The sequence below is a fragment of the Mustela putorius genome, unplaced genomic scaffold (assembly GCF_011764305.1).
Source record: "Mustela putorius furo isolate JIRA1106 unplaced genomic scaffold, ASM1176430v1.1 tig00000695_pilon_pilon_pilon, whole genome shotgun sequence".
In the NCBI taxonomy this organism is placed as follows: Eukaryota; Metazoa; Chordata; class Mammalia; order Carnivora; family Mustelidae; genus Mustela; species Mustela putorius.
The window spans coordinates 911,703-935,765 of record NW_025421447.1 but is presented as its reverse complement, the minus strand read 5'-3'; the positions used below and the strand labels follow the sequence as shown (position 1 = coordinate 935,765).

The 24,063-nt window shown below is 38.8% G+C and overlaps 1 protein-coding gene across 1 annotated transcript; it reads left to right on the top strand.

Moving 5' to 3' along the window:
* The first annotated feature begins 16,284 nt into the window (after window positions 1–16,284).
* LCE6A (late cornified envelope 6A) lies at window positions 16,285–18,593 on the top strand. Its single transcript, XM_004780652.3, is given in 3 exon segments — window positions 16,285–16,643; window positions 17,126–17,393; window positions 18,466–18,593. Coding segments are annotated over 2 exon segments (375 nt in total). The 5' UTR covers window positions 16,285–16,643; window positions 17,126–17,146.
* The last annotated feature ends 5,470 nt before the right edge of the window (window positions 18,594–24,063 follow it).

The following is a 24,063-nucleotide window of genomic DNA, read 5'->3' as shown; positions in this document are numbered from 1 at the left end:
CTTGAGCAGGGTAGATAGAGAGGGACAGAAAGTCTAGAAATTCTGAAGAAGGGAGATGAGCTATGAGACAGGAGAGATAGGAGACAACAAGATGATTAGTGTGCCTGTGCTTTAAATAAAATCAGTTCTATATCTTTTTAGGTTTCTCAGTTTTTTTGGTAAGTTAAAAGTTTCTTCCTTTGAGAAGGAAGAGTTTACTTTGGTGAAATCAACCGTGTCTCTTGCCCAAAGTTTCTACTGGAGTCACAGTGACTCTCAAACAGTAGAAAAGAGGAAGCATAAATCTAGACATGCATGGATCTTACCCCCAGCACGTGTCGCTAGCAGGTCAGGAGGGATGTCTGAGCAACTGCACCAGAAGCCCCAAAGTTGGATAGTGAAAAACAAATTGAAATTTATGGTGCTAAGGTGTGGAAAACAAAGGAGGCTGTGTGCTGTAAAGGGTACATAGCATATCCCAACTTCCCACAGTTAGGTCTTGCCTCACTTCTACATTTCTAGAATGGTTTGGGTAACCTGTTTTATATATATGTATATATATGCCAAGGATCATCATACAAGCTGGTTAACCCAAATATAAATGTATGTATATGTATTGTATATAATTATATGTATAGGTAATTTATATGATATTATACATAGCATATAATATATGATAATAATATATATCTGTTGAAAAGCCAGCTGCAAAGTTCCTCCAAAAGGAAACCCTTATTTCTTGTTCAGCAAAGAGCACTGTCACTCTGACCTGGCTCCAAGGTGGGGTATTTTCAGAATTTGGCAGTGTGCAGAGCATGGACTCAAGTCACAATTTGTGAACGCACGTTTTCCTTCCCCACTTAAAGTCACTGAATTACTTTGTTGATATAGCCGTCCTCTGTGCTTTATTTAGAGAAGGTCGCCATGTCTGTTTTATGAGAAGTTCCTAAGCATCAAATGAGATAATGTCAGAGCATTGACAACTATTTTAGAGATAATTACCCCATGGCTTATCTTGTACATGCTTTTTAAAATGTAGGTTAAAGAAATGGTAAAACAAGGGAAAACTGTGTCCTGGGTCTAATTTGCTGTGTGACTTTCCCTCAGCTCCTGAACCTGCCTGCCAAGATGTCCTGCCAGCAGAATCAGCAACAGTGCCAGCCCCCTCCCAAGGGCCCATCCAATTGCCCCACCCCCAAGTGCTTCCCAAAGTGTCCCACAAAGTGCCCTCCAGTCTCTTCCTGATACAGTGTCAGTTCTGGGGGCTGTTGCAGCTCTAGCTCCGGGGGTTGCAGCTTCTATAGCTCTGGGGGTGGCAGCTACTGCACGAGCCACCACAGGCAACACAGGTCCCACCATCATAGACATGAGAGCTCTGGCTGCTGCAGCCAGCCCTCAGAAGGCTCAGGATGCTGCAGCCACCCTCGGGGGGCTCTGGCTGTTGTGGAGGGGGCAGCAGTCAGTCCTCTGAAGGCTGCTGCTAAGGACCCTGGGCCAAGGAGAGCACAGTAGTGGACAGCAAATGACCAAACTCTTCCTCCAGCTCCTGGTCCTCCTGGGCCTGTCCACGTGACTGAGTTTTCTCAGTGAAGGTTTTGACCTCTGGGCTAGGAGGTCCCTCTGCCTTGGGACTCAGAAGCCTGAGTCCTCTCCCCTAATTCCACCTCCTGACGTCTGACACCAACTGAGTTGTCTGCTCTGGGATCTCTAACCAGAGCAATCCACTCCCCAACTACTCTCCTTGCCATCTGCTTCTCCAGTGAAAAACTAAAATAAGAAATTTGTTCACCATCCCATTCTAGACTCTTCCTTGCCTACTTGCATCCCAGAATTTTTTTTTTTTTCCACCACTATTCATTCTCTTGATGCCTAGAGATTTTGGAAATCAAATTCATGCTAGTCACATGGTTGGTGATAGGAGGAGGGGGAAGAAAACGGCTCTGCCTCATACTCTGACACCATTTCTCAGACAAATCCTATATAGCTCTGCTGGAACTTGAACTTAGACTTTCTTTGGGGTCCAGACAAGTTACCAGGGTAATGCATATTCCATCCCTCTATTGGTCTCCTTTTCCTTTTCCCTTGTGACATTGCCCCAACTCATCCTCAAATTTCTTTCTCCTTCAGGCAAAAACTTTTTGAAAATTATACCTGAACTTTCTACAAATAGTTCATGAATCTTGGTTAATTCTTTTTTTTTTAAACTTTATTATGTTGTGTTAGTCACCATACAGTACATCATTAGTTTTTGATGTAGTGTTCCATGATTCATTTGCATGTAATACCCAGTGCTCCATGCAATATGTAACCTCCTTAGTACCCATCACTGAGCTAGCCTATCTCCTCACTCTCTTCCCTTCTAAAACCCTCAGTTTGTTTCCTGTAGTCTATTGTCTCTCATGGTTTTTCTCTCCTCTAATTCCTCACTCTTTATTTCTCCCTTCCTTCTCCTAATGCCCTTCAAGCTATTCCTTATGTTCCACATATGATGGAACCATATGATATGAAACCATATGATAATTGTCTCTCTCCACTTGGTCTATTTTACTTAGCATAATCCCCTCCAGCTCCAAACATGTTGATACAAATGGTGGGTATTCATCTTTTCTGATGGCTAAATAATATTCCATTGCATATATGGACCACATCTTTATCTGTTCATCTGTTGAAGGGTGTCTTGGCTCCTTCCACAGTTTAGCTACTGTGGACATTCCTGCTATGAACATTAGGGTACATGTGCCCCTTCTTTTCACTATGACTGTATCTTTGAGGTAAATACCTAGTAGTGCAATTGCTGGGTCATAGGGGTAACTCTATTTTTAACATCTTGAGGAGACTCCATACGTTTTCCCTAAGTGGCTATACCAGCTTGCATTCCCACCAACAGTGTAAGAGGGTTCCCCTTTCTCCACATCCTCTCCAAAATTTGTTTCCTGTCTTGTTAATTTTGGCCATTCTAACTGATGTAAGATGGTATCTCATTGTGGTTTTGATTTGTATTTCCCTGATAGCTAGTGATGCTGAACATTTTTCAACATCACGTGAAATGTTTCAAACACGTGAGTTTATCTTTGTGTATGGTGTAAAAGAATGGTCCACTTTCTTTCTTCTGCATGTGGCTGTCCAATTTTCCCAGCACCATTTATTGAAGAGACTCTCTTTTTTCCATTGGATATTCTTTCCTGCTTTGTTGAAGATTAGTTGGCCATAGAGTTAAAGGATTATTTCTGGGCTCTGTATTTTTTTTCCATTGACCTATGTGTCTATTTTTGTGTCAATATTATGCTGTCTTGATGATCACAGATTTGTAATATTGCTTGAAGTCTAGCATTGTGATACCCCTAGTTTTGGTTTTCTTTTTCAATAATCCCCTGATGATTCTGGGTCTTTTTGGTTCCATACAAATTTTAGGATTGTCTGTTACAGCTCTGTGAAAAATGTTGATGGTATTTTGAAAGGGATCGCACTGAAAGTTAAATTGCTCTGGGCAGCACAGACATTTTAATAATATTTTTTCTTCTAGCCCATGAGCATGGAATGTTTTCCTTCTCTTTGTGTCTTCCTCAACTTCTTTCATAAGTGTTCTATAGTTTCTAGACTATAGATCCTTTAGCTCTTTGTTTGTTAGGTTTATTCCTAGCTATTTTATGTTTTTTACTGCTATCATAAATGGGACCAATTCTTTAATTTTTCTTTCTTCAGTCACATTGATAGTGCATTGAAATGCCAACTGATTTCTGTGTATTGATTTTTTATACTTTCATGTTGCTGAATTGTTGTATGAGTTCTAGTAATTTGGAGGTGGAGTCTTTTGGGTTTTCCACATAAAATATCATGTCATTGGCAAAGAGAGAGAGTTTGACTTCCTCTTTGCAAATTGAATGCCTTTTATTTTTTTGTTGTTGTTGTTGTCTGATTGCTGAGGCTAAGACTGTTGAACAGTAGTGGTTACAGTGGACATCCCTGTCACATTCCTGACCTTAAGGGAAAAGCGCTCCATCTTTTCCCCATTGAGAATGATATTCACTATGGGCTTCTCATAGATGGCTTTACAATAAATATTAAAGGGAATTCTATAAAAGAAGAAAGGCCTCAAAACTAATATAGACCAGAAGTTTACAGAGACAATATATAGAAACAGGGACTTTACAGATACTAAAGTAATGAGTAATGATGACACTTAAATTTATTTATTTATTTATTTATTTATTTGTTTATTTATGTTAGTCACCATACAGTACATCATCAGTTTTGGATGTAGTATTCCAAGATTCATTTTTAAAGATAACTCAATATGGATAAAAGATCTCAATTGGAGGCAAAATTCTATCAAAATCCTAGAGGAGAACATAGGAAGTAACATCTTCAACATCGACCACAGCAACTTCTTTCAAGGCATGTCTCCAAAGGCAAAGGAAAAAAAAAAAGGCAAAAATGAACTTTTGGGACTTGGTCAAGATAAAATGTTTCTGCACAGCAAAGGAAACAGTCAACAAAACATATCTTTCAATAGTTACTCTCAATGTGAACAGGATGAATGCTCCCATAAAAGGGAACACAGTTTTAGATTGGATAAAAAAAGCAGGACCCATCCATATGCTGTCTAGAAGAGACAAATTTTGAACATAAAGCCTCCTCCAGATTGAGAGTGAGGGGATGGAGAACAATTTATCATGCTAACGGACTTCAAAAGAAAGTTGGAATAGCAATTCCTGTATCAGAGAAATTAGATTTTAAACCAAAGACTGTAGTAGGTGATGTAAATGGACATTATATCATACTTAAAGTGTCTATCCAACAAGAAAAACTAACAACTGTAAATATCTATGACCCCAACATTGGAACAGCAAACTACAATGTGGTAGTGTGGTCTCAGGACCCACGGGGTCACAGAAGGATTGGGGGTGTCTGAGTATCACAGAGCTCACAAGTATTAGAGCAGGGAAGCTGGCTATAGAGAAGGAGCTGAGGAGTGAGCTCTCAACTCAGGGTTATCTTAAACTGTGATCCATAGCACAGTTAGGACACTGTTCTTTGAGCAGGGACCCCCAAAGTGACAGATCTGGGGAGACCCCCCTGGAAGAGCAGCAGGGATCTGCTGGGTTTGGAGACTCCAAATGGGGCTGTGTGCCAGAGACAGAGATGCTCATCACAGGCCGGGTGAGCTCAGAGTGCAACCAGAGGCCAGGGAGACAGGAGTGATTGAGAGTTTTTCTCCAAGAGCACACTGAAGAGTGGGGCCCTGAGCTCTCGGCTCCTCTGGGCCAGAAATTGGCAGGCTGCCATTTTCATTCCCATCCTCCATAAATCTAAGGAAAGTGTTCATGGAACAAAAGCTCCTGAGAGCAAACCGGATCAGATTACTTAGCCCGGCCCCTGGCAAGGGCAGTATAATTCCACCTCAGGCAAAGACACTTGAGAATCACTGAAACAGCCCCTCCCCCAGAAGATCACAAGAAATCCAGCCAAGACCAACCTCATTTATGAGGGAGAACAGTGGAATTCCAGACGAGGGGAAAGAAAAGCATGGAATTCATGCCCCCCCCCATGATTCCTTAGTCTTGCAAAGTTAATTAATTTTTTTAACTTTATTTTTTACTTATTCTAATTTTTTTTAACTTTTACTCTTTGCTCTTTTAACTTTTTTAAACTAGTATCTTAACAATACATTTCATTTAAAAAATCTTTTTGAATCTTCATTATTGTAGTCATATTTTATCCTTAATTGTATCTAACCTGATTTTTTGTATACACAAAGGGATTTTTCTTCTAAGAATTTTGGGATACAACTTCTAATAGATCAAAATATACCCTAAATCTAGCACAGGGCATTGTTCTACTCTCCTTCACGAGCAAATTCTCTCCAGTTTCTTTTTCTTTTTTTTTTTTTTCAACCAATTTATCAACTCCATTTTTTAGAATTTTTTTAAAATTTTTATCTTTACAGTCATATTCCTACCCTTCATCATGTTTACCCTTATTTTTGTATAAATATATAAAGGTTTTCTTTGCTTAAAATTTTGGGAGGTAGTTTCTTCTAAGAGACAAAAATACTTCCAAAATTAAGTGGGTGGCTCTGTTCTATTCACCAGTCAAATATATATTTTTTTTCTTTTTCTTTTTTTAAACTTTTTAAACTTCTTTTTACCACCTTTCTCTCCCCGCCCTGGGGTCTCTTCTGATTTGGTTAAAGCACATTTTTCTGGGGTCTTTGCCACCCTCTTAGTATTTCATTTTCTTGTTCATATATTCTTATCTGGGTAAAATGACAAGGAGGAAAAACACCACACACACACACACACACAAAAAAAAAAAGAACAACAGGCAGTACCTAAGGCTAGGGACCTAATCAATATGGACATTGGTAATATGTCAGATCTAGAATTCAAAAGGATTCTCAAGGTGCTAGCTGGTTTTGAAAAAGGCATGGAAGACATTAGTGAAATCCTGTCTGGAGAAATAAAAGCCCTTTCTGGAGAAAGAAAAGAACTAAAATTTAACCAAGCTGATATAAAAAAGCTATTAATGAAGTGCAATAAAAACTGGAGGCTCATACGGTTAGGATAAATGAGGCAGAATAGAGAATTAGTGATACAGAAGACCAAATGATGGAGAATAAAGAAGCTGAGCAAAAGAGAGACAAATAACTACTGGACCGTGAGGGGAGAATTCGAGAGATAAGTGATACCATAAGATGAAACAACATTAGAATAATTGGGATTCCAGAAAAAGGAGAAAGAGAGAGGGGGGTAGAAGGTATATTGGAGTGAGTTATTGCAGGGAATTTCCCTAATATGGCAAAAGGAGCAAGCATCAAAATCCAGGAGGTGCAGAGAACCCCCCTCAAAATCACTAAGAATAGGTCCACACCCCATCATCTAATAGTAAAATTACAAGTCTTAGTGACAAAGTGAAAATCCTAAAATCAGCTCAGGCCAAGAGTCTGTAACATACAATGGTAAAAATATTAGATTGGCAGTGGATTTATCTACAGAGACCTGGCAGGCCAGAAAGAACTGGCATGATATATTCAGAGGAATAAATGAGAAAAACATGTAGGCAATAATACTATGTCCAGCTAGGTTATCATTGAAAATAGAAGGAGAGATAAAAAACTTCCAGGACAAACAAAAACTAAAAGAGTTTTTAAACACCAAACTAGCTCTACAGGAAATATTGAAAGGTGTCCTCTAAGCAAAGAGATAGCCTAAAAGTAGTAGATCAGAAAGGAACAGAGATAATATACAGTAATAATCATCTTACAGGCAATGCAATGGCACTAAATTCATATCTCTTAATAGTTACCCTGAATGTAAATGGGTTAAATGCCCCAATCAAAAGACACAAGATATCAGAATGGATATAAAAACAAAACCAATCAATATGTTGTCCACAAGAAACTCATTTTAGCCCCAAACACACCTCCAGATTTAAAGTGAGGGGGTGGAAAACAATTTAATGTGCTAATGGACATCAAAAGAAAGCTGGGGTGGCAATCCTTGTATCAGATCAATTAGATTTTAAGCCAAAGACTATAATTAAGAAAAGAGGAAGGACACTATATCATACTCAAAGGGTCTGTCCAACAAGAAGATCTAACAATTTTAAATATGGATGCCCCAAATATGGGAGCAGCCAAATATATACACCAATTAATAACAAAATCAAAGAAACAAATTGACCATAATACAATAATAGTAGGGGACTTTAACACCTCCCTCACTGAAATGGACAGATCATCCAAGCAAAAGATCAAAAGGAAATAAAGGCCTTAAATGACAAATGGGGCCAGATGGACATCAAAGGTATATTCAGAACATTCCATTCCAAAGCAACAGAATACACATTGTTCCCTAGGACACATGGAATCCTGGGCCACAAATCAAGGCTCAACCAGTACCAAAAGATGGGATCATTCCCTGCTTATTTTTAGACAAAAATGCTCTGAAGCTAGAACTCAATAACAAGAGGAAATTTTAAAGAATCCAAATACATGGAGGCGAAAGAGATTCCTTCTAAAGAATGTATTGGTCAACCAGGAAATTAAAGAAGAATAGAAAAAATTCATGGAAAACAATGATAATGAAAACACAACAGTTCACTACATCTGTATCTTTGGGGTAAATACCCAGGAGTACAATGGCAGGGTCATAGGGAAGCTCTATTTGTAATTTCTTGAGGAATATCCACATTGTTCTCCAAAGATGCTGCACCAACTTGCATTCCCACCAACAGTGGAAGAGGGTTCTCCTTTCTCCACATCCTCACCAACACATGTTGTTTCCTCTCTTGCTAATTTTGGCCATTCTAACTGGTGTAAGGTGACATCTCAATGTGATTTTAATTTGAATCTCCCTGATGGCTAGTGATGATAAACATTTTTTCATGTGTCTGATAGCTATTTGAAGTGTCTGTCCATATCTTCTGCCCATTTTTTTGATATGATTATCTGTTTTGTGTATGTTGAGTTTGAGGAGTTCTTTATAGATCCTGGATATCAATCTTTTGTCTGTACAGAGGAGCCATCTGTACCCCAATGTTTATAGCAGCAATGGCCACGGTCGCCAAACTGCGGCAAGCCTGTGGCACCCTTCAACAGACAAATGGATAAGGAAGATGTGGTCCATATACACTATGGAGTATTATGCCTCCATCAGAAAGGATGAATACCAACTTTTGTAGCAACATGGACGGGACTGGAAGAGATTATGCTGAGTGAAATAAGTCAAGCAGAGAGAGCCAATTATCATATGGTTTCCTTTATTTGAGGAGCATAACAAATAGCATGGAGGACAATGGGAGTTAGAGAGGAGAAGGGAGTTGGGGGAAATTGGAAGAGGAGGGGAACCATGAGAGACTATGAACTCTGAAAAACAATCTGAGGGGTTTGAAGTGGTGGGGGGGTGGGAGGTTGGGGGAACCAGGTGGTGGGTATTAGAGAGGGCATGGATTGCATGGAACACTGGGTGTGGTGCAAAAATAATGGATACTGTTATGCTGAAAATAAATAAAAAATAAATTAAAAACAAAAACAAAAACAAAAACAAAAACAACAGTTCAAAATCTGTGGGACACAGCAAAGGCAGTCCTGAGAGGAAATATATAGTAATACAAGCGTTTCTCAAGAAGCAAGAAAGGTCTCAAATACACAACCTAACCCTGGACCTAAAGGAGCTGGAGAAAGAACACCAAAGAAATACTAAACGCAGCAGGAGAATAGAAATCATAAAGATCGAGCAGAAATCATTGAAATGGAAACCCAAAAAACAATAGAATAAATCAACGAAACTAGGAGCTGGTTCTTTGAAAGAATTAGTAAGTTTCATCAACCCATGGCTGGACATATCAAAAAGAAAAGAGAAAGGATCCAAATTAATTAAATCATGAATGAAAGAGGAGAGATCACAACCAACATCAAATAATTATAAGAACATATTCTGAGCAAATATACACCAGCCAATTTGACAATCTGGAAGAAATGGATGCAATCCTAGAGACATATAAACTACCACAACTAAACCAGGAAGAAATAGAAAACCTGAACATACTCATAATCCATAAGGAGATTGAAACAGTCATCAAAAATCTCACAACAAATAAGAGCCCAGGGCCAGACAGCTTTCCCAGGGAATTCTACCAAACATTTAAAGAAGAATTAATTCCTATTCTCCTGAAACTGTTCCAAAAAATAGAAATGGAAGGAAAACTCCAAACTCATTTTATGAAGCCAGCATTACCTTGATCCCAAAGCCAGACAAGGATCCCATCAAAAAAGAGAATTACAACTAATATCCTTGATGAACACAGATGTGAAAATTCTCACTAAAATACTAGCCAATAGGATCCAACAGTACATTAAAAGGATCATTCACCACGACCAAGTCGGATTTATTTCTGGGATGCAAATTTGGTTTAACATCTGCAAATCAATCAATGTGATACAATACATTAATAAAAGAAAGAAGAAGAACCATATGATACTCTGGATAGATGCTGAAAAAGCATTTGACAAAGTACAGCATCCTTTCTTGATCAATACCCTTCAGAGTGTAGGGATAGAGGGCCCATACCTCAATACCATCAAAGCCATCTATGAAAAACCCACCACGAATATCATTCTCAATGGAGAAAAACAGAGCTTTTCCGCAAAGGTCAGGAACATGTCAGGGATGTCCATTATCACCACTGCTATTCAACATAGTACTAGAAGTCCTAGTCTCAGCAATCAGACAACAAAAAGAAATTAAAGGCATCCAAGTTGGCAAAGAAGAAGTCAAACTATCACTCTTTGCAGATGATATGATACTTTATGTGGAAAACCCAAAAGACTGCACTCCAAAACTGCTAGAACTTGTACAGGAATTCAGTGAAGTGTCAGGATATAAAATCAATGTACAGAAATCAGTTGCAGTTCTTTACACCAACAACAAGACAGAAGAAAGAGAAATTAAGGAGTCAATCCCACTTACAATTGCACCCAAACCATAAGATACCCAGGAATAAACCTAACCAAAGAGGCAAAGAATATATACTCAGAAAACTATAAAGTACTCATGAAAGAATTTGAGGAAGAACACAAAGAAATGGAATAATGTTCCATGCTTCTGGATTGGAAGAATAAATATTGTGAAAATGTCTATGCTACCTAAAGCAATCTACATGGTTAATGCAATTCCTTTCAAAATACCTTAATTTTTTGCAAAGAAATTGAACAAATAATTCCAAGATTTATATGGAAACAGAAAAGACCTCAAATAGCCAGAGGAATATTGAAAAAGAAAGCCAAAGTCGGTGGCATCACAATTCTAGACTTCAAGCTCTATTACAAAGCTTTCATTATCAAGACACTATGGTACTGGCACAAAAACAGACACATAGATCAATGGAACAGAATAGAGAGCCCAGAAATAGACCCTCAACTCTATGGTCAACTAATCTTCGACAAAGCAATAACGAATGTCCAATAAAAAACAAACAAACAGTCTATTTAACAAATGGTGGTGGGAAAATTGGACAACCACATGCAGACATATGAAACTGGACCATTTCCTCCCACAACACATGAAAATAAACTCAAAATGGATTGAGGACCTCAGTGTGAGAAAGGAAAACATCAAAATCCTTGAGGAGAACACAGGCAGCAACCTCTTTGACCTCAGCTGCAGGAACTTCTTGTAACACTGCCAAAGGCAAGGTAAACAAGGGCAAAAATGAACTATTGTGACTTCATCAAGATCAAAAGCTTCTTCACAGCAAAGGAAACAGTCAGCAAAACCAAAAGACAACTGAAAGAATGGGAGGAGATATTTGCAAACTACATATTAGATAAAGGGCTAGTATCCAAAATCTATAAAGAACTTATCAAACTCAACACCCAAAGAACAAATAATCCAATCAAGAAATGGGCAGAGGACATGAACAGACATTTCTACAAAGAAGATATCCAGATGGCCAACAGACACATGAAAAAGTGCTCCACATCACTCAGCATCAGGGAAATAGAAATCAAAACCACAATGAGATACCACCTCACACCTGTCAGAATGGCTAAAATTAATAAGTCAGGAAATGACAGATGCTGGTGAGGATGGGGGAACCCTCCTAAACTGTTTGTGGGAATGCAAGATGATGCAACCACTCTGGAAAACAGCATGGAGGTTCTTCAAAAGGTTGAAAACAGAGCTACCCAATGACTGAGCAATCGCACTACTGGGTATTCACCCTAAAGATACAAATGTAGTGATTCAAAGGGGCACGTGCACTCGAATGTTTATAGCAGCAATGTCCACAGAAACCAAACTATGGAAAGATCCTAGATGTCCATCAACATTTGAATGGATAAAGAAGAAGTAGTGTGTGTATGTATATATATATATACATATATATATATATATGTATATATATATATATACATATATATATATTAGAATACTATGCAGCCATCAAAAGAAATGAAATCTTGCCATTTTTGATGACGTGGATGGAACTATAGGGTATTATGCTGAGTGAAATAAGTCAATCAGAGAAAGACAATTACTATATTTTCTCCCTGATATGAGGAAGTTGAGAGGTATTCAAGGGGGATTGGGGGTTAGGATAGGAAAACATTAAACAAGATGGAATCAGGAGGGAGAGAAACCATAAGAGACTCTTAATCTCACAAAACAAACTGAGGGTGGCTGGGTGGAAGGGGGTAGGGTGAGGGTGGTTGGGTTTTGGACATTGGGGAAGGTATGGATGATGGTGAGTGCTGTGAAATGTGTAAGCCTGGCAATTCACAGACCTGTACCCCCGGGGCTAATAATACATTGTATGTTAATTAAAAAAATAAAAAAAATTTAAAAAATTAGAAAAATCCCAAATGCACAAGCTATCCTTAAACCTAAATAAAAGATCTGGAGAAAGAATAGCAAATAAAGCCTAAATCAACCAGGAGAAGAGAAATAATGAATATTAGAGCAGAAATCAATGAAATAGAAACAAGAGGAACAGTAGAACAGATCAACAATACTAGAAGCTGGTTCTTTGAAAGAATTAATACAATCAATAAACTCTGGCCAGACTTATGCAAAAGTAAAGAGAAAGGACCCAGATTTATAAAATCATGAATGAAAGGGAAGAAATCATGACCAATATCAAGGAACTAGAGAAAATTATTAGAACTTATTACCACAGCTATATGCCAACAAATTAGGCAATCTGGAAGAAATGGACGCATTCCTGGACACTTATAAACTACCAAGATTGAAACAGGAAGAAACAGATAATCTGAACAGACCAATAATCGTCAAGAAAATTGAAAGAGTAATCAAAAACCTCCCAAAAATCAAGAGCCCAGGACCAGATATTTTTCCAAGGGAATTCTACCAAACATTTTAAAAAAGAAATTATATCTATTCTACTGAAATTGTTCCCAAAAAGTTGAAATGGAAGGCAAATTTCCAAACTCCTTCTATGAAACCAGCATTACTCTGATCCCAAAACCAGACAAAGAGCCCCTCAGAAAGGAGAATTATAGACCAATATCCCTGATGAATATGGATGCCAAAAAACGCTTAACAAGATACTAGCCAATAGGATTCAACAGTACATTAACCATGACCACGTTAGTACCATGACCAGGTGGGGTTTATTCCTGGGATGAAAGGATGGTTCAACATTTGCGAATCAATCAACATGATGGATCACATTAACAAAAGAAAAGACAAGAACTATATGATCCTCTTAATTGATGGAAAAAAAGCATTTGACAAAACACAGCATCCTTTGCTGATTAAAACTCTTCACCTAGGTGACTCATTTGGTTGAGCGACTGCCTTAGGCTCAGGTCATGATTCCGGACTTCCAGGATCGAGTCCCGCATTGGGCTCCCAGTTCCTTGGGGAGTCTGCTTCTCCCTTTGACCTTCTCCTCTCTCATGCTCTCTCTCACTCATTCTCTCTGAAATAAATAAATAAAATCTTAAAAAAAAAACAACTCTTCAAAATACAGGGATAGAGGCAACATACCTCAATATCGTAAAAGCCATCTACTGCAGGGATTTTTGAAGACCTAATAACTGGTATGTGCATTGACCTACTACATACACTGAAAAAGGATAGGAAATATATGAGACATATCCTCATGCTTGAAATGTCTTCAATCTCACATAAAAATATGCACAATAATGAATTACATGTATGACAAGCAATAAAGCCTCTGGAAGCTTCTCTTGGTCAGACATTATCAAGGAATGCATTTCAGAGGACATAGGGCTCATATTGGTGCTTGGAAGATTTTCCAAAGGTAAAGAGTAGAGGGGAGGATATTCTTAGAAGAAAATCAAGTACAAAAAAGAAAAAAAAGAAGAAGAAGACAGACAGCCAGAAATAAAGAAAGAAGGGAAGGAAGGAAGGAAGGAAGGAAAAAAAGAAGGAAGGATGGAAGGGAGGGAGGGAAGAAGGAAGGAGCAAAGGAAACATCTATTGCTTAGAGGAATAAGGTCAAAAATTGGGACTGGGAATGAGAAGGGGTGGATAATTCTTGGAGATGGGCTTCTGTGCCCAGACTAGTATGAGATGCTAATGATAGCAGGAGCAACAATATTCAAAATACTATCAAATTTTGGTTTGGTATATTTAAGCTGACTAGTTCCATTTTCAGCAATCAGAATTTGCCTGTCTCTCTGTTTGGTCATCTTTCACATACTGTCTTATGTTATCTATTAATGTGTAATGTGTCTGCATTATCTCTAGAGTGAAAGTTCTGAAGCACAAAACAGGGATCTTACTACTTCTTATATCCTGGACACAGTAAGTTCTTAGCAAATATCAAATCAGAGAGTCATGACTATAGACACCTGAGCCAGGGAGAAATGGAGTGGCACTGGAAGGAGGCCCATGTCTGAGATCTGCCATGAAACTTACTGCACTTGGAAGTTTAATAGGATGGTGGACCACTCAGGGACTTCAATGTGGCTTACTTCAGGGAATGGGCAAAGCTAGATGCTGCTCTCATCCACTGAAAGTGTTAATTCAGGTGGGTCAGTCCCCAACTGCATGATGAACTTTGTTGTACTGAAAATGACTGGACTCTGAAACTTCAAGAGGCAAGTGTTATGAGCAGTGGTCTGGGGGACCTAGAGAGGAAGCAGGGATGTTCATCCAGAAAGGAACCTCCAAGAAGAGTCCTTAGCCCTTGGTTAGGGTTTGTAGGGTTGGGTAGTTGTTAGTTAACCTTAAAGAAACACATTTGAGGTGCACGAAGTGTCAGAGTGCAGGCTTATGTGGTATGAGTCCAGCTGGGGAAAAGGAGACACTGGTATAATAAGACAAGAGTTACTCTGCTCTCCCAGTGCTTAGTGTCCATGACAACTTTCAGAAGAGCAGGTAGGGTTCCTTTTGATACCTGATAGGGAGAAGTGAAAAGGAAGAGGAGAGAGAGGAGGGCGAAGGAAGTAAGGGAAGAAGGGGTCAGATCTCTGAAGCACCTAACTCAGGTGGTCCCAGGGTTCTGTTCTAATAGACTGAGAAAGACTTCATACCATCTCCCACCTTCTCTATTGTCTATCCTTTCCTCTATTCTCATTGTACTACCCACACCATCTCTATTTCACTTACAAGGAATCTCCTCTCCCTTCAACCAAACTACATGTCAAAGACTGCTTCCCCCTGGTAGCCTTCCCAAATGAAACAGGTAGACCCTGATAGTCATGTCCTGCTGGATTAGCTCCAGTAGCTTCTCCTCTGATCTTGTCCCACTCTCCACACTGGTTAGGTCCTTATCTGCCACTGTGCAGCCCAAGCTTGTTCACCTTTGTCCTATGTATGACTTAAAGTCTTTGAAGACAGCCCTATAATCAGAATTTTCTTCTAGTTGCTCATCTTTTTCACTTATTCACCTGTTTCCTGAGTACCTATTGTGTGGTAGGCACTGAGAACACAGAGGCAAGAAAGACACTGTTCCTACCACAGGAGTTTAAATAGGACCTTTTCACTTAGCTGGCATGTGTGCAGCAATTCTGAGTGAGATACCTCCAGAAGTGAGGGACCATATTTCAAAGAGACTGTTCCCACCCTAAGCATTGGCAAAATGTGCTGATATAAATTTTCATAAAAAATAAAGAAAATTTTTTCATGTTGCAGAAAGCTTTTCCTTGGGGTCTCCCAATAATTACATAAAAACTCCCCTTTGCATGACGAGGTAGCAGGGTTTATGAATATCTTACTTTCCACACTTTCCTCAGCCGGATCTGTAAAGTGAGGTACCCCCACCCATTTCTCTGTACTATTTATAGAAGGATGTTCCCAGAATCCTTAGGTGTGGATGGTGAACACAAGAGATTGAGATTTGAGCCACAGAACAAAAATGAGTGTGTTTTGTTTTCTCCCTATTTTTTGTTCTCCCAAAATAGTCTATTTTAATGGCATATAGATTACTCCATTCTTAATGAGCATCTTCTTTATGTCAGGGACAGTATCAGGTTCTAGGAATTTAGAAGTGATAAAAGACAAGGTCCTGTCATCAAGGAATTGTGTAATAAAGTTGATAGGACAAATATGTAGGTCACCTTGGTCATAAGCAGCTATAAAGGCTATGAGAAGTGTCTCTGACATTCAGAGTAGGGAGGACTTGGATGTGGCCTGTTGGACCAGGCAAGTCATCAAGGAGGTGGTAGCCTTGAGCTGAGTGGTAGAAGACATGGATGAAGAGAGGGGGTGGAAAGGAGGGTTTTCATCAGACTTGGGTGATACTGGTCCTTCCCCACCAGTCCTAGAGAGATCTCCACAGTGATCAGATCCCTCTCAGTCCACGGAGACTTAGCCAGTGTAGCCAGTCCACTCAGGCCACACTGAAGGTTACAGTCTCTGTTCACTCATTTTCAAGGGTTTCCCTTTGGCCCACATCCTGCTGCATGCCACTGAGGAATTCAGACCTGGGAATTGTGAAACATCTGCATAAATAGTCCACGCACAGCTGCCCTCCAATAATATGTAGCCTGAAGGCTTCAGTGGAGGATGGATAAAAGGCCTCCAGACTCCTCTTCCTGGAATGATTTGTCCACACATCCTTCTCTAGGGTGAGGCTACCTCTGGGTGAGGAAACACTTGCATGTCCCTCACTCAGATGCTGCCAAGACAGGCCTGATATCTCCTCTGCTTCTGCCCAGCGAGTAGATAAGCCAGGTAAGAGAGCTTTGGGGCAGGGAGAAGGGAAGGGAAGTGGTCCTTACAAAAGACCTCAAATGATTTAACATGGGAAAAAGTAATAGAAGTCAGAGGGTTAAAGAAGCGGAGAAGATATACCCAAGCTTAGGAATCTCAGGACAAAGTAAGACTGAATGAAGAAAAAGAGTAGAGATTCGTTATTCCTTTACATCTGACCGTGGTGGACCCTCGTCTAGGAAAGTAGACAGTCTGTCCAATTCAGCTGCACTTTGTTCAAGAAGAGGATTTAGTTAATAGCTTGGTTGTTGGTGGGTGGGTCCCCTGGGAGTTCCCACCATGGCTTACTCCTCAAATGTACCCACTCAGAGCCATTTCTGTCCCTCCTAGGATGGATTTAGCAGATTGTAAATGCCAGCTTTATTTTGACAGCTCCAGCCCATGGAGAAAAGAAACAGATAACTCGAGGACCTGAATTAATTGAATTCTCTTTTGCCTTCCAGCTTCCACTCACTAGCCCACTGATGTCACGACAGAAGCAGGAATCCTGGGAGCCCCCTAGTGCTCCCAAATGCTCACCTCGACAGTGCTCAAACACCTCCCTGGCTCCCTGCTCTGCTCCTTGCTGTGACCTCTGTTCAGGAGGCTACAATTCTGGTTCCCCAAAGCCCGGGGAGCAGAGCCCTGGCAGCTCTCAGAGGGCTCACCGCAAGAAGCCCCGCTGCCTCAGTGGTGGCACAGTCTACCACATCAAAGAGGAGGAGTGCTGAGGTAACCAGCCCAAAGGAGAGGGACATAGGTACAGTGGCTCTCTCTCATCCACCTTTCTGAATTCACGCTACTGGGAAGCTCAGGCTTGCCCCCTCTATTTAGGGCTGGGAAACACTTCCTGGTCCCCATAAGCTGCACTCCTACTTCTGTCTATGCACTCAGCTCAGCCAACAATGTGGAGTCAGAGCCCTGGCTGCTGTGAATCCCTGAGGTCACCTGAGGGGCTAAGGCTTCTACAGGTGGATGCTGCCCCTTCTTTCCTTCCAAGATGTTGACTGGTATTGCTTCAGAAACACATGGTTTGAGATTTCTGTCTCAGCATCCTTGTAGCCATCAACCTATGTCACTGCAGAATCCTTACATTGAAAACTTTTGTGTGACAAGTGTGCTGAGCACCTACTCTATATTGTGCTTTGTGTTACCAGATGTAATAGGAAATTTATCCCTGTTCTAGAAAAGCTTACAATCTCATGGGAGAAACAATGTACATTGTATACTGTAATATGCAGACTAATAAATATAATTTTAAGGTGATTGACATACTTCTTTTTTTTTTTTCTCACTTTGTGTGAACTCAAAAGGGGAAAAGAGTATAAGATGTCAAGGACAGAAGGGAAAGACTCATCCTGATGGGGTAGATCAGAAGTGGTTTCCTTGGAAGGAGAACTCTGAAGCAGAGAGAACATGTTGTTTGGGGAAGAACAACCTTCAGGGTAGGCAGCATTTCAACAGTGCTTTTAAAGATAAGCAGACTTTGGTGTTGGGGATGAAACAAGGATGAGGATCTTTCCAGGTAGAAATGATACTTTTCATGTGCAAGTGGGATACTTGCCCATGGCATGGTTTTCAACTTGGCTAGACTGCCGGGAGTGAGATGATCATATGAAATAGCTCATAAGCCAGGTATGAAACTGCAACTCCCAAAGCACTATTGCCCTGGGGTGGAGAGGACCTGAGATAAAGCAGAGGGACCTGGCAGGGCTTGAGGTTCAACACAGTTGCATATCGGTATAAGTTCTAGGTAATAATTTTTAGTTGATTCTCATTTTCTAAAAATGTGTTTTTTACCCAGTCCAGCAGATTCTATTTCCCAGCCTCAGAGCAAAGAATCAGCCTATGATTCCCAAAACACAAGATGTCAATTTTCACAGCTTAGCAATCCTTCTGATGGCTGGAACCTTGTTTTTGCCTCTGCTATGATTTGTATCTCTATATAAGCATATATAGAGAGCATAATTTTATATAATTATAATTTTGAATGTATAATTATTCTCACTATACAAATGCTGCACACCTGTATAAAGATGTTTTATTGTAAATAAGCATAAGGAAGATGATAAAAACCAACCAAAATCTTTTTTAAAATTAATTAATTAATTAATTAATTAGCATATAATGTATTATTAGCCCCAGGTGTACAGATCTGTGAATCGCCAGGTTTACACACTTCACAGCACTCACCATAGCACATACCTTCCCCAAAGTCTATAACCCAAACACCCTCTCCCTAGTCCCCTCTCCCAGCCACCCTCAGTTTGTTTTGTGACATTAAGAGTCTCTTATGGTTTCTCTCCCTCCTGATTCCATCTTGTTTCATTTATTCTTTTCCTACCCACCAAACCCCAACCCCCCACGTTGCTTCTCGACTTCCTCATATCAGGGAGATCATATGATAGTTGTCTTTCTCTGACTGACTTATTTCGCTAAGCATAATACCCTCTAGTTCCATCCATGTGTCACAATTGGCAAGATTTCATTTCTTTTGATGGCTGCATAGTATCCCATTGAATATATATACCACATCTTCTTTATCCATTCATCTGTTCATGGACATCTAGGTTCTTTCCATAGTTTGGCTGTTGTGGACATTGCTGCTGTAAACATTTGGGTGCACATGTCCCTTTGGATCACTGCATTTGTATCTTCAGAAGACCAACCAAAAATCTTATCACCCTAAAATAACTACTAATAATTTCAGGATCTATTTCCAAACCTCATAAAAAAACACAAAATAGGATCATTTCAAAATACTTTGTAACCTGATGTTTTACTTAACAGTACAATGTTAATACACCTTACATGCTAATAAATATTGATCAACATTATTATAGTCCATCCTGTGAACGTACCATGATTTGTGTAGTTTCCTGATTTGGGGCACTTACATTGCTTCCACATTTTTGCTGTCTAAATAACAGTAAAATAAACATTCTCATTGGTGATTATTCTTAGTAATTTTCCTAAGATAAATTTTTAGAATTGGAACTCTAAAATTGTCAAAGACTATGAAGACTTTTTTCAAACTCTCCCAGAAGATTGCATCTTAGAGGCAATGAAAATGTCTCCATTTAAGAAAATCATTTTGGAGAAAGGGATTTCTTTTGTTCAAGAGCAAGAGTGAGTACTATGTCAAAAAATTACTCTAGTTATGGGCACCTGGTGGTTCAGTCATTTAAGTGTCCAACTCTTGACCTTAGCTCAGGTCATGATCTAGGGGTCCTGGGACAGAGTCCTGCATGGGTTTCTGTGCTCATCAGGGAGTCTGCTTGAGATTCTTTTTCCTTCTCCCCTTGCTTCCCTCCACCACCACCACCATATGCACACTCTCCCTCTATCTCTCAAATAAATAAATATTCTAAAAAAATTACTCTAACTAAAGAAAAAAAACACCACTTTCTGAGAAACTGGGAAAATATCTATCCATTTTACTGTCAGGAAATCTATACTTTAAAAAAGATTAAATGCTTTCTCTTATTGAGGGAAAAGGGATGCTATTTGTTGAATAAAGCAAGGCCTTATGAATTTTGACATACCATTGCTTGAAATTCCATACTTAGCTGATAAGCTTTAAATATCCTTGGTTTTAGATGTTCAGTTATGTTTGTGTGAGAGAATTCTGGGGGAAAAATCTGATTTTTCCCTAAGGAAAAAAAAAATCAATATTTGGTTGATTGTGCAAAGCTTAATATGTAAGAATGTCTTTTTTTTCCTATTTTTTAAAAAATTTCTGTTCTTTACTGAACATGTAGATTCACCAAATAACAATTTTAAAGAAAAGTTTTGACAGAAACAAATTCTCTTTGACAAGAGTACTATTTAGTACTGACCTACTCAGGTTCGCTAATCAGTACTTGGATTCCCTTCAATAATTGTTCACCTTATATATTATTGCATACTACACTGTTTAGTCTGTATCAAATTGATTTTGAAATTTCTACATCAAAATAACGTAGTGATTTGATCATTAGTTTTCTTCATAAAGTCTGCATTTGACATCCTCACACTTTCAAAATATGTCTGTACATCAAAAATGTCAATATTATCAGTGTCTTTTTTGGTGTGGTTTCAGTATGGTTTCATTTTAATATTGCACATGTACTTTTGTTTTATAATAAATGATTAAAAATGCAGACTTCACATTTTGTACAAAATGTCCTATATCAAAAATCTTACATTTATAGGGATAGTCGAAATAGGTAAGTGGCACCACCAGGGTTTTGTTTTGTTTTATTTTGTTTTTGTTTTGTTTTACTATATCTAACATCATACTTTTAACAAATGTCAAGTAGTTCTACATTTTTAACATTTTCTAGTTAGAAAATTTCATTTTGACATTTGATATTTAATATGCTATTTTGTCTAATTTTTAAAAATGGTCCTTCAATATTATATGGACTAAATAAAGAATATAGATTTTTTTTTTTTTTTTTTTTTTTTTTTTTTTTTTTTTTTTAGAAAGGAAGTTGTGACCTGTTTTAAGGTCCCTTAGTGACTTTGAAAGAGCCATGTTGAATTCACCTGGGGAAACTTGGGTGACTAATTCAATAGGGCTCTGTCCTCACCAGTTTCCACTGTAGCCTTCCAGAAGGGATATTCTCGCTTGGGAACTGAACTGAGCCCAGTGACCTCACACCCTCCCTCAGAGTGTCCTGGAAGAAACATGTTCTTCCTAGCTTGGCCAATGGTCACTACTAGGGATGCCAGCCTAGCCCACACCCTGGGTCCAATGCATTTTCAGCAGTTTCCTTTAAAATGTTTGACAGACCCTCCTTTACTACATACCTTATGCTCTATAATAGAGCACAAATAATAATAAAAAGTTATTGCCTTTACTTATTCTTGTCAAGCTGCCATTAATAAAATATGAAACCAAAATCAATCTAAGACAAAATAAATTTGTCATGCTGATTTCATCTCTTATTTAGTGGCAAGTCAAGAAATGCTGCTTCAACTTGGCAAGTGAAGAAATAGGGTTTGAGTTACAGTATCTAAAGTTATAGAGGTAAACAAGAGCAGCATGAAAAATAAATCATGTCTAAATAAGAGAAAGGAAGGGAAGGGATGACAAACATGAGCTATTCATTGTGCTTCATTAGGGAAGTGAATAGATACATCTAAAAGGACCCAAAGAAATAAGTGCATGCACAGATTATTTAGAATGAAACTTATTTTTTTCATGTTACAACCTATCAGATTACCTGATTTTTAATTTTCATGTATTACATTATTTTATAAAATCACATCCTGTTTTTACATACATCTATGTATGTAAAGACCAAACCTAGACCAAACCTTCCTTAACAGAACAAGTACACATTCAGACCCCTGTCAGATGAAACCCTTTTCAAATCTCTGAAAACCCTGAGATCTTATGCAAGTTTCTGTGCCTTTCTATGCCTCAGTTTTCTCATCTAAAAATTAGGCAAAATAATAATATGTGCCTCTTGAGACTGTGGAAGGAATTATATATGATATTATAGGTGACATATTTTGATGTATTTAGCTCAATAAACATTAGCTGTAATTTATACTTGGGATGCAATTAATTGTTTTTGAATATTTTATTTGAGAGAGAGAGCATGCTTGAGCATGCGAAAGTACAGGTGGGATGGGGAGAGGGAGAAAGGGAATCCCAAGCAAACTCTGCACTGAGCATGAAGCCCAAAGTGGGGCTCTGTCCCACAACTTGGAGATGATGACCCGAACTGAAATCAATAGTCAGACACTTAACCGACTGAGCCACACAGGTAACACATGTCGTGCACTTAATTTTTCAAATTAGCTTTTTAAATTCAGGATAGTCATAGATTTATAGGAAAGTTGCAAAGATGGTACAGAGAATTTCCCATGTTCCCTGCATCCAGTTTCCCCTGTGGTTCAGCTCTTATATTAGCATGGTACAATTATTATCATTGAAGAATCAATATTGATATGTTATTATTAACTAAAGTCTATAGCCATATTCTATTTGAGTTTCCTTAATTTTTACCAAATGTCTTTTTTGTGTTCTTGGATTCCAATCAGGGTACCACATTACATTCAGTTGTCTTGTGTCCATAGGATCCTTTTGACTGTGACAGTTTCTTAGACCTATCTTATTTTTGGTGACCTTGAGGGTTTTGAGGGGTGCCAGTTAGGTATTTTGTAGAATGTCTCTCAACTGACTTTTGTGTGGTGTTTTCCTCCTGCTTAGAATGGGTTTACATATCTGGGGAAGGAAGACAGATCACAGGGGTAAAGCCATTGTATCAGGGGTACATACTGTCAACCCAGCATCACTGTTTAAATCGACTGACCATCTGGCTGTGGCAGTGTTTGCAGATTTTCCACCATAAAGGTGCTCTTTTTCTTTCCCTTAACATATTCTTCTCTTTGGAAGGAAGTCACTAAATGCAGACCATTCAAAGAGGTAAGGACTTATGTTCCACCTCCTTGAGGGGACACTACTATAAATTATTTGGGATTTTTCTGTAGAAAGATTTATCTGTTCCCTTGTTTCTCTTTTCTTAAAATTTATCATTTATTAATATCAGTATTGACTCATAGATATTGGATATCTATTTATTTTATACTTTGGGTTGTAATACAATGCCCTGCTGTCTATTTTGTTGTTCATACCCTTCCAGCTTTGGGACTCCTCTCAATCAGTTCCTGCATCCCTTTGACACACCTCCAGTGGTTTCTTTTTTAAGCACTTCCTTGCTTTAGAGCACTATTTATTACATGATTCAGGCTTATTTTGCATAATCTTTGCTCCAGACCTAGATTTAGCTATTTGTTTTGTAAGCCCTGGTTTCTTTTATTGGGGAACTGTATTGTAAACCAAGATCTGGGAGCTGGTTTTTCATTGCTCCTGGGATGTCATTGCTTCCAGGTCTTCTCAATAGACATAGCTTGGAAATATATATGTGTATATTAACCAGTGCCTGCACGCATACTTATAACTATTTCCGTAGTTATACATCTGTGTCTATAATAAGCTGAACATGAGTTCATATTGATGTCTGCAACTCTAATTCAATCATGGTTTATTCTAGGCTTTGTGAAAGGAGATTTCAAAAGGAGTAAGTAAGCTTAGCTAGGAGGCCATAGAGAAAGGAATTTATGTGCATCCTCATGGAACAAACTAACTTTTTACCAGCTGTAAGCCCTCAGCTTGAACTTAACTCCCTCCTCACTATGACACCTAAATTATTCACATTCTTCACTGTAAAGGAGCCAATGTGATTTGACAAGTTTCAATACCTTACTTGCATATTAACCCAACCAACTCCAGTTAACCTGGTTTCAATGCCTGTTTTACAGAGAGGACATAAATGACAACTGTACTCATGATCTTTTGCTTTTAGAAGTCTGCCCATTCTTGATCTTCCTCAGAACATGAATTAGG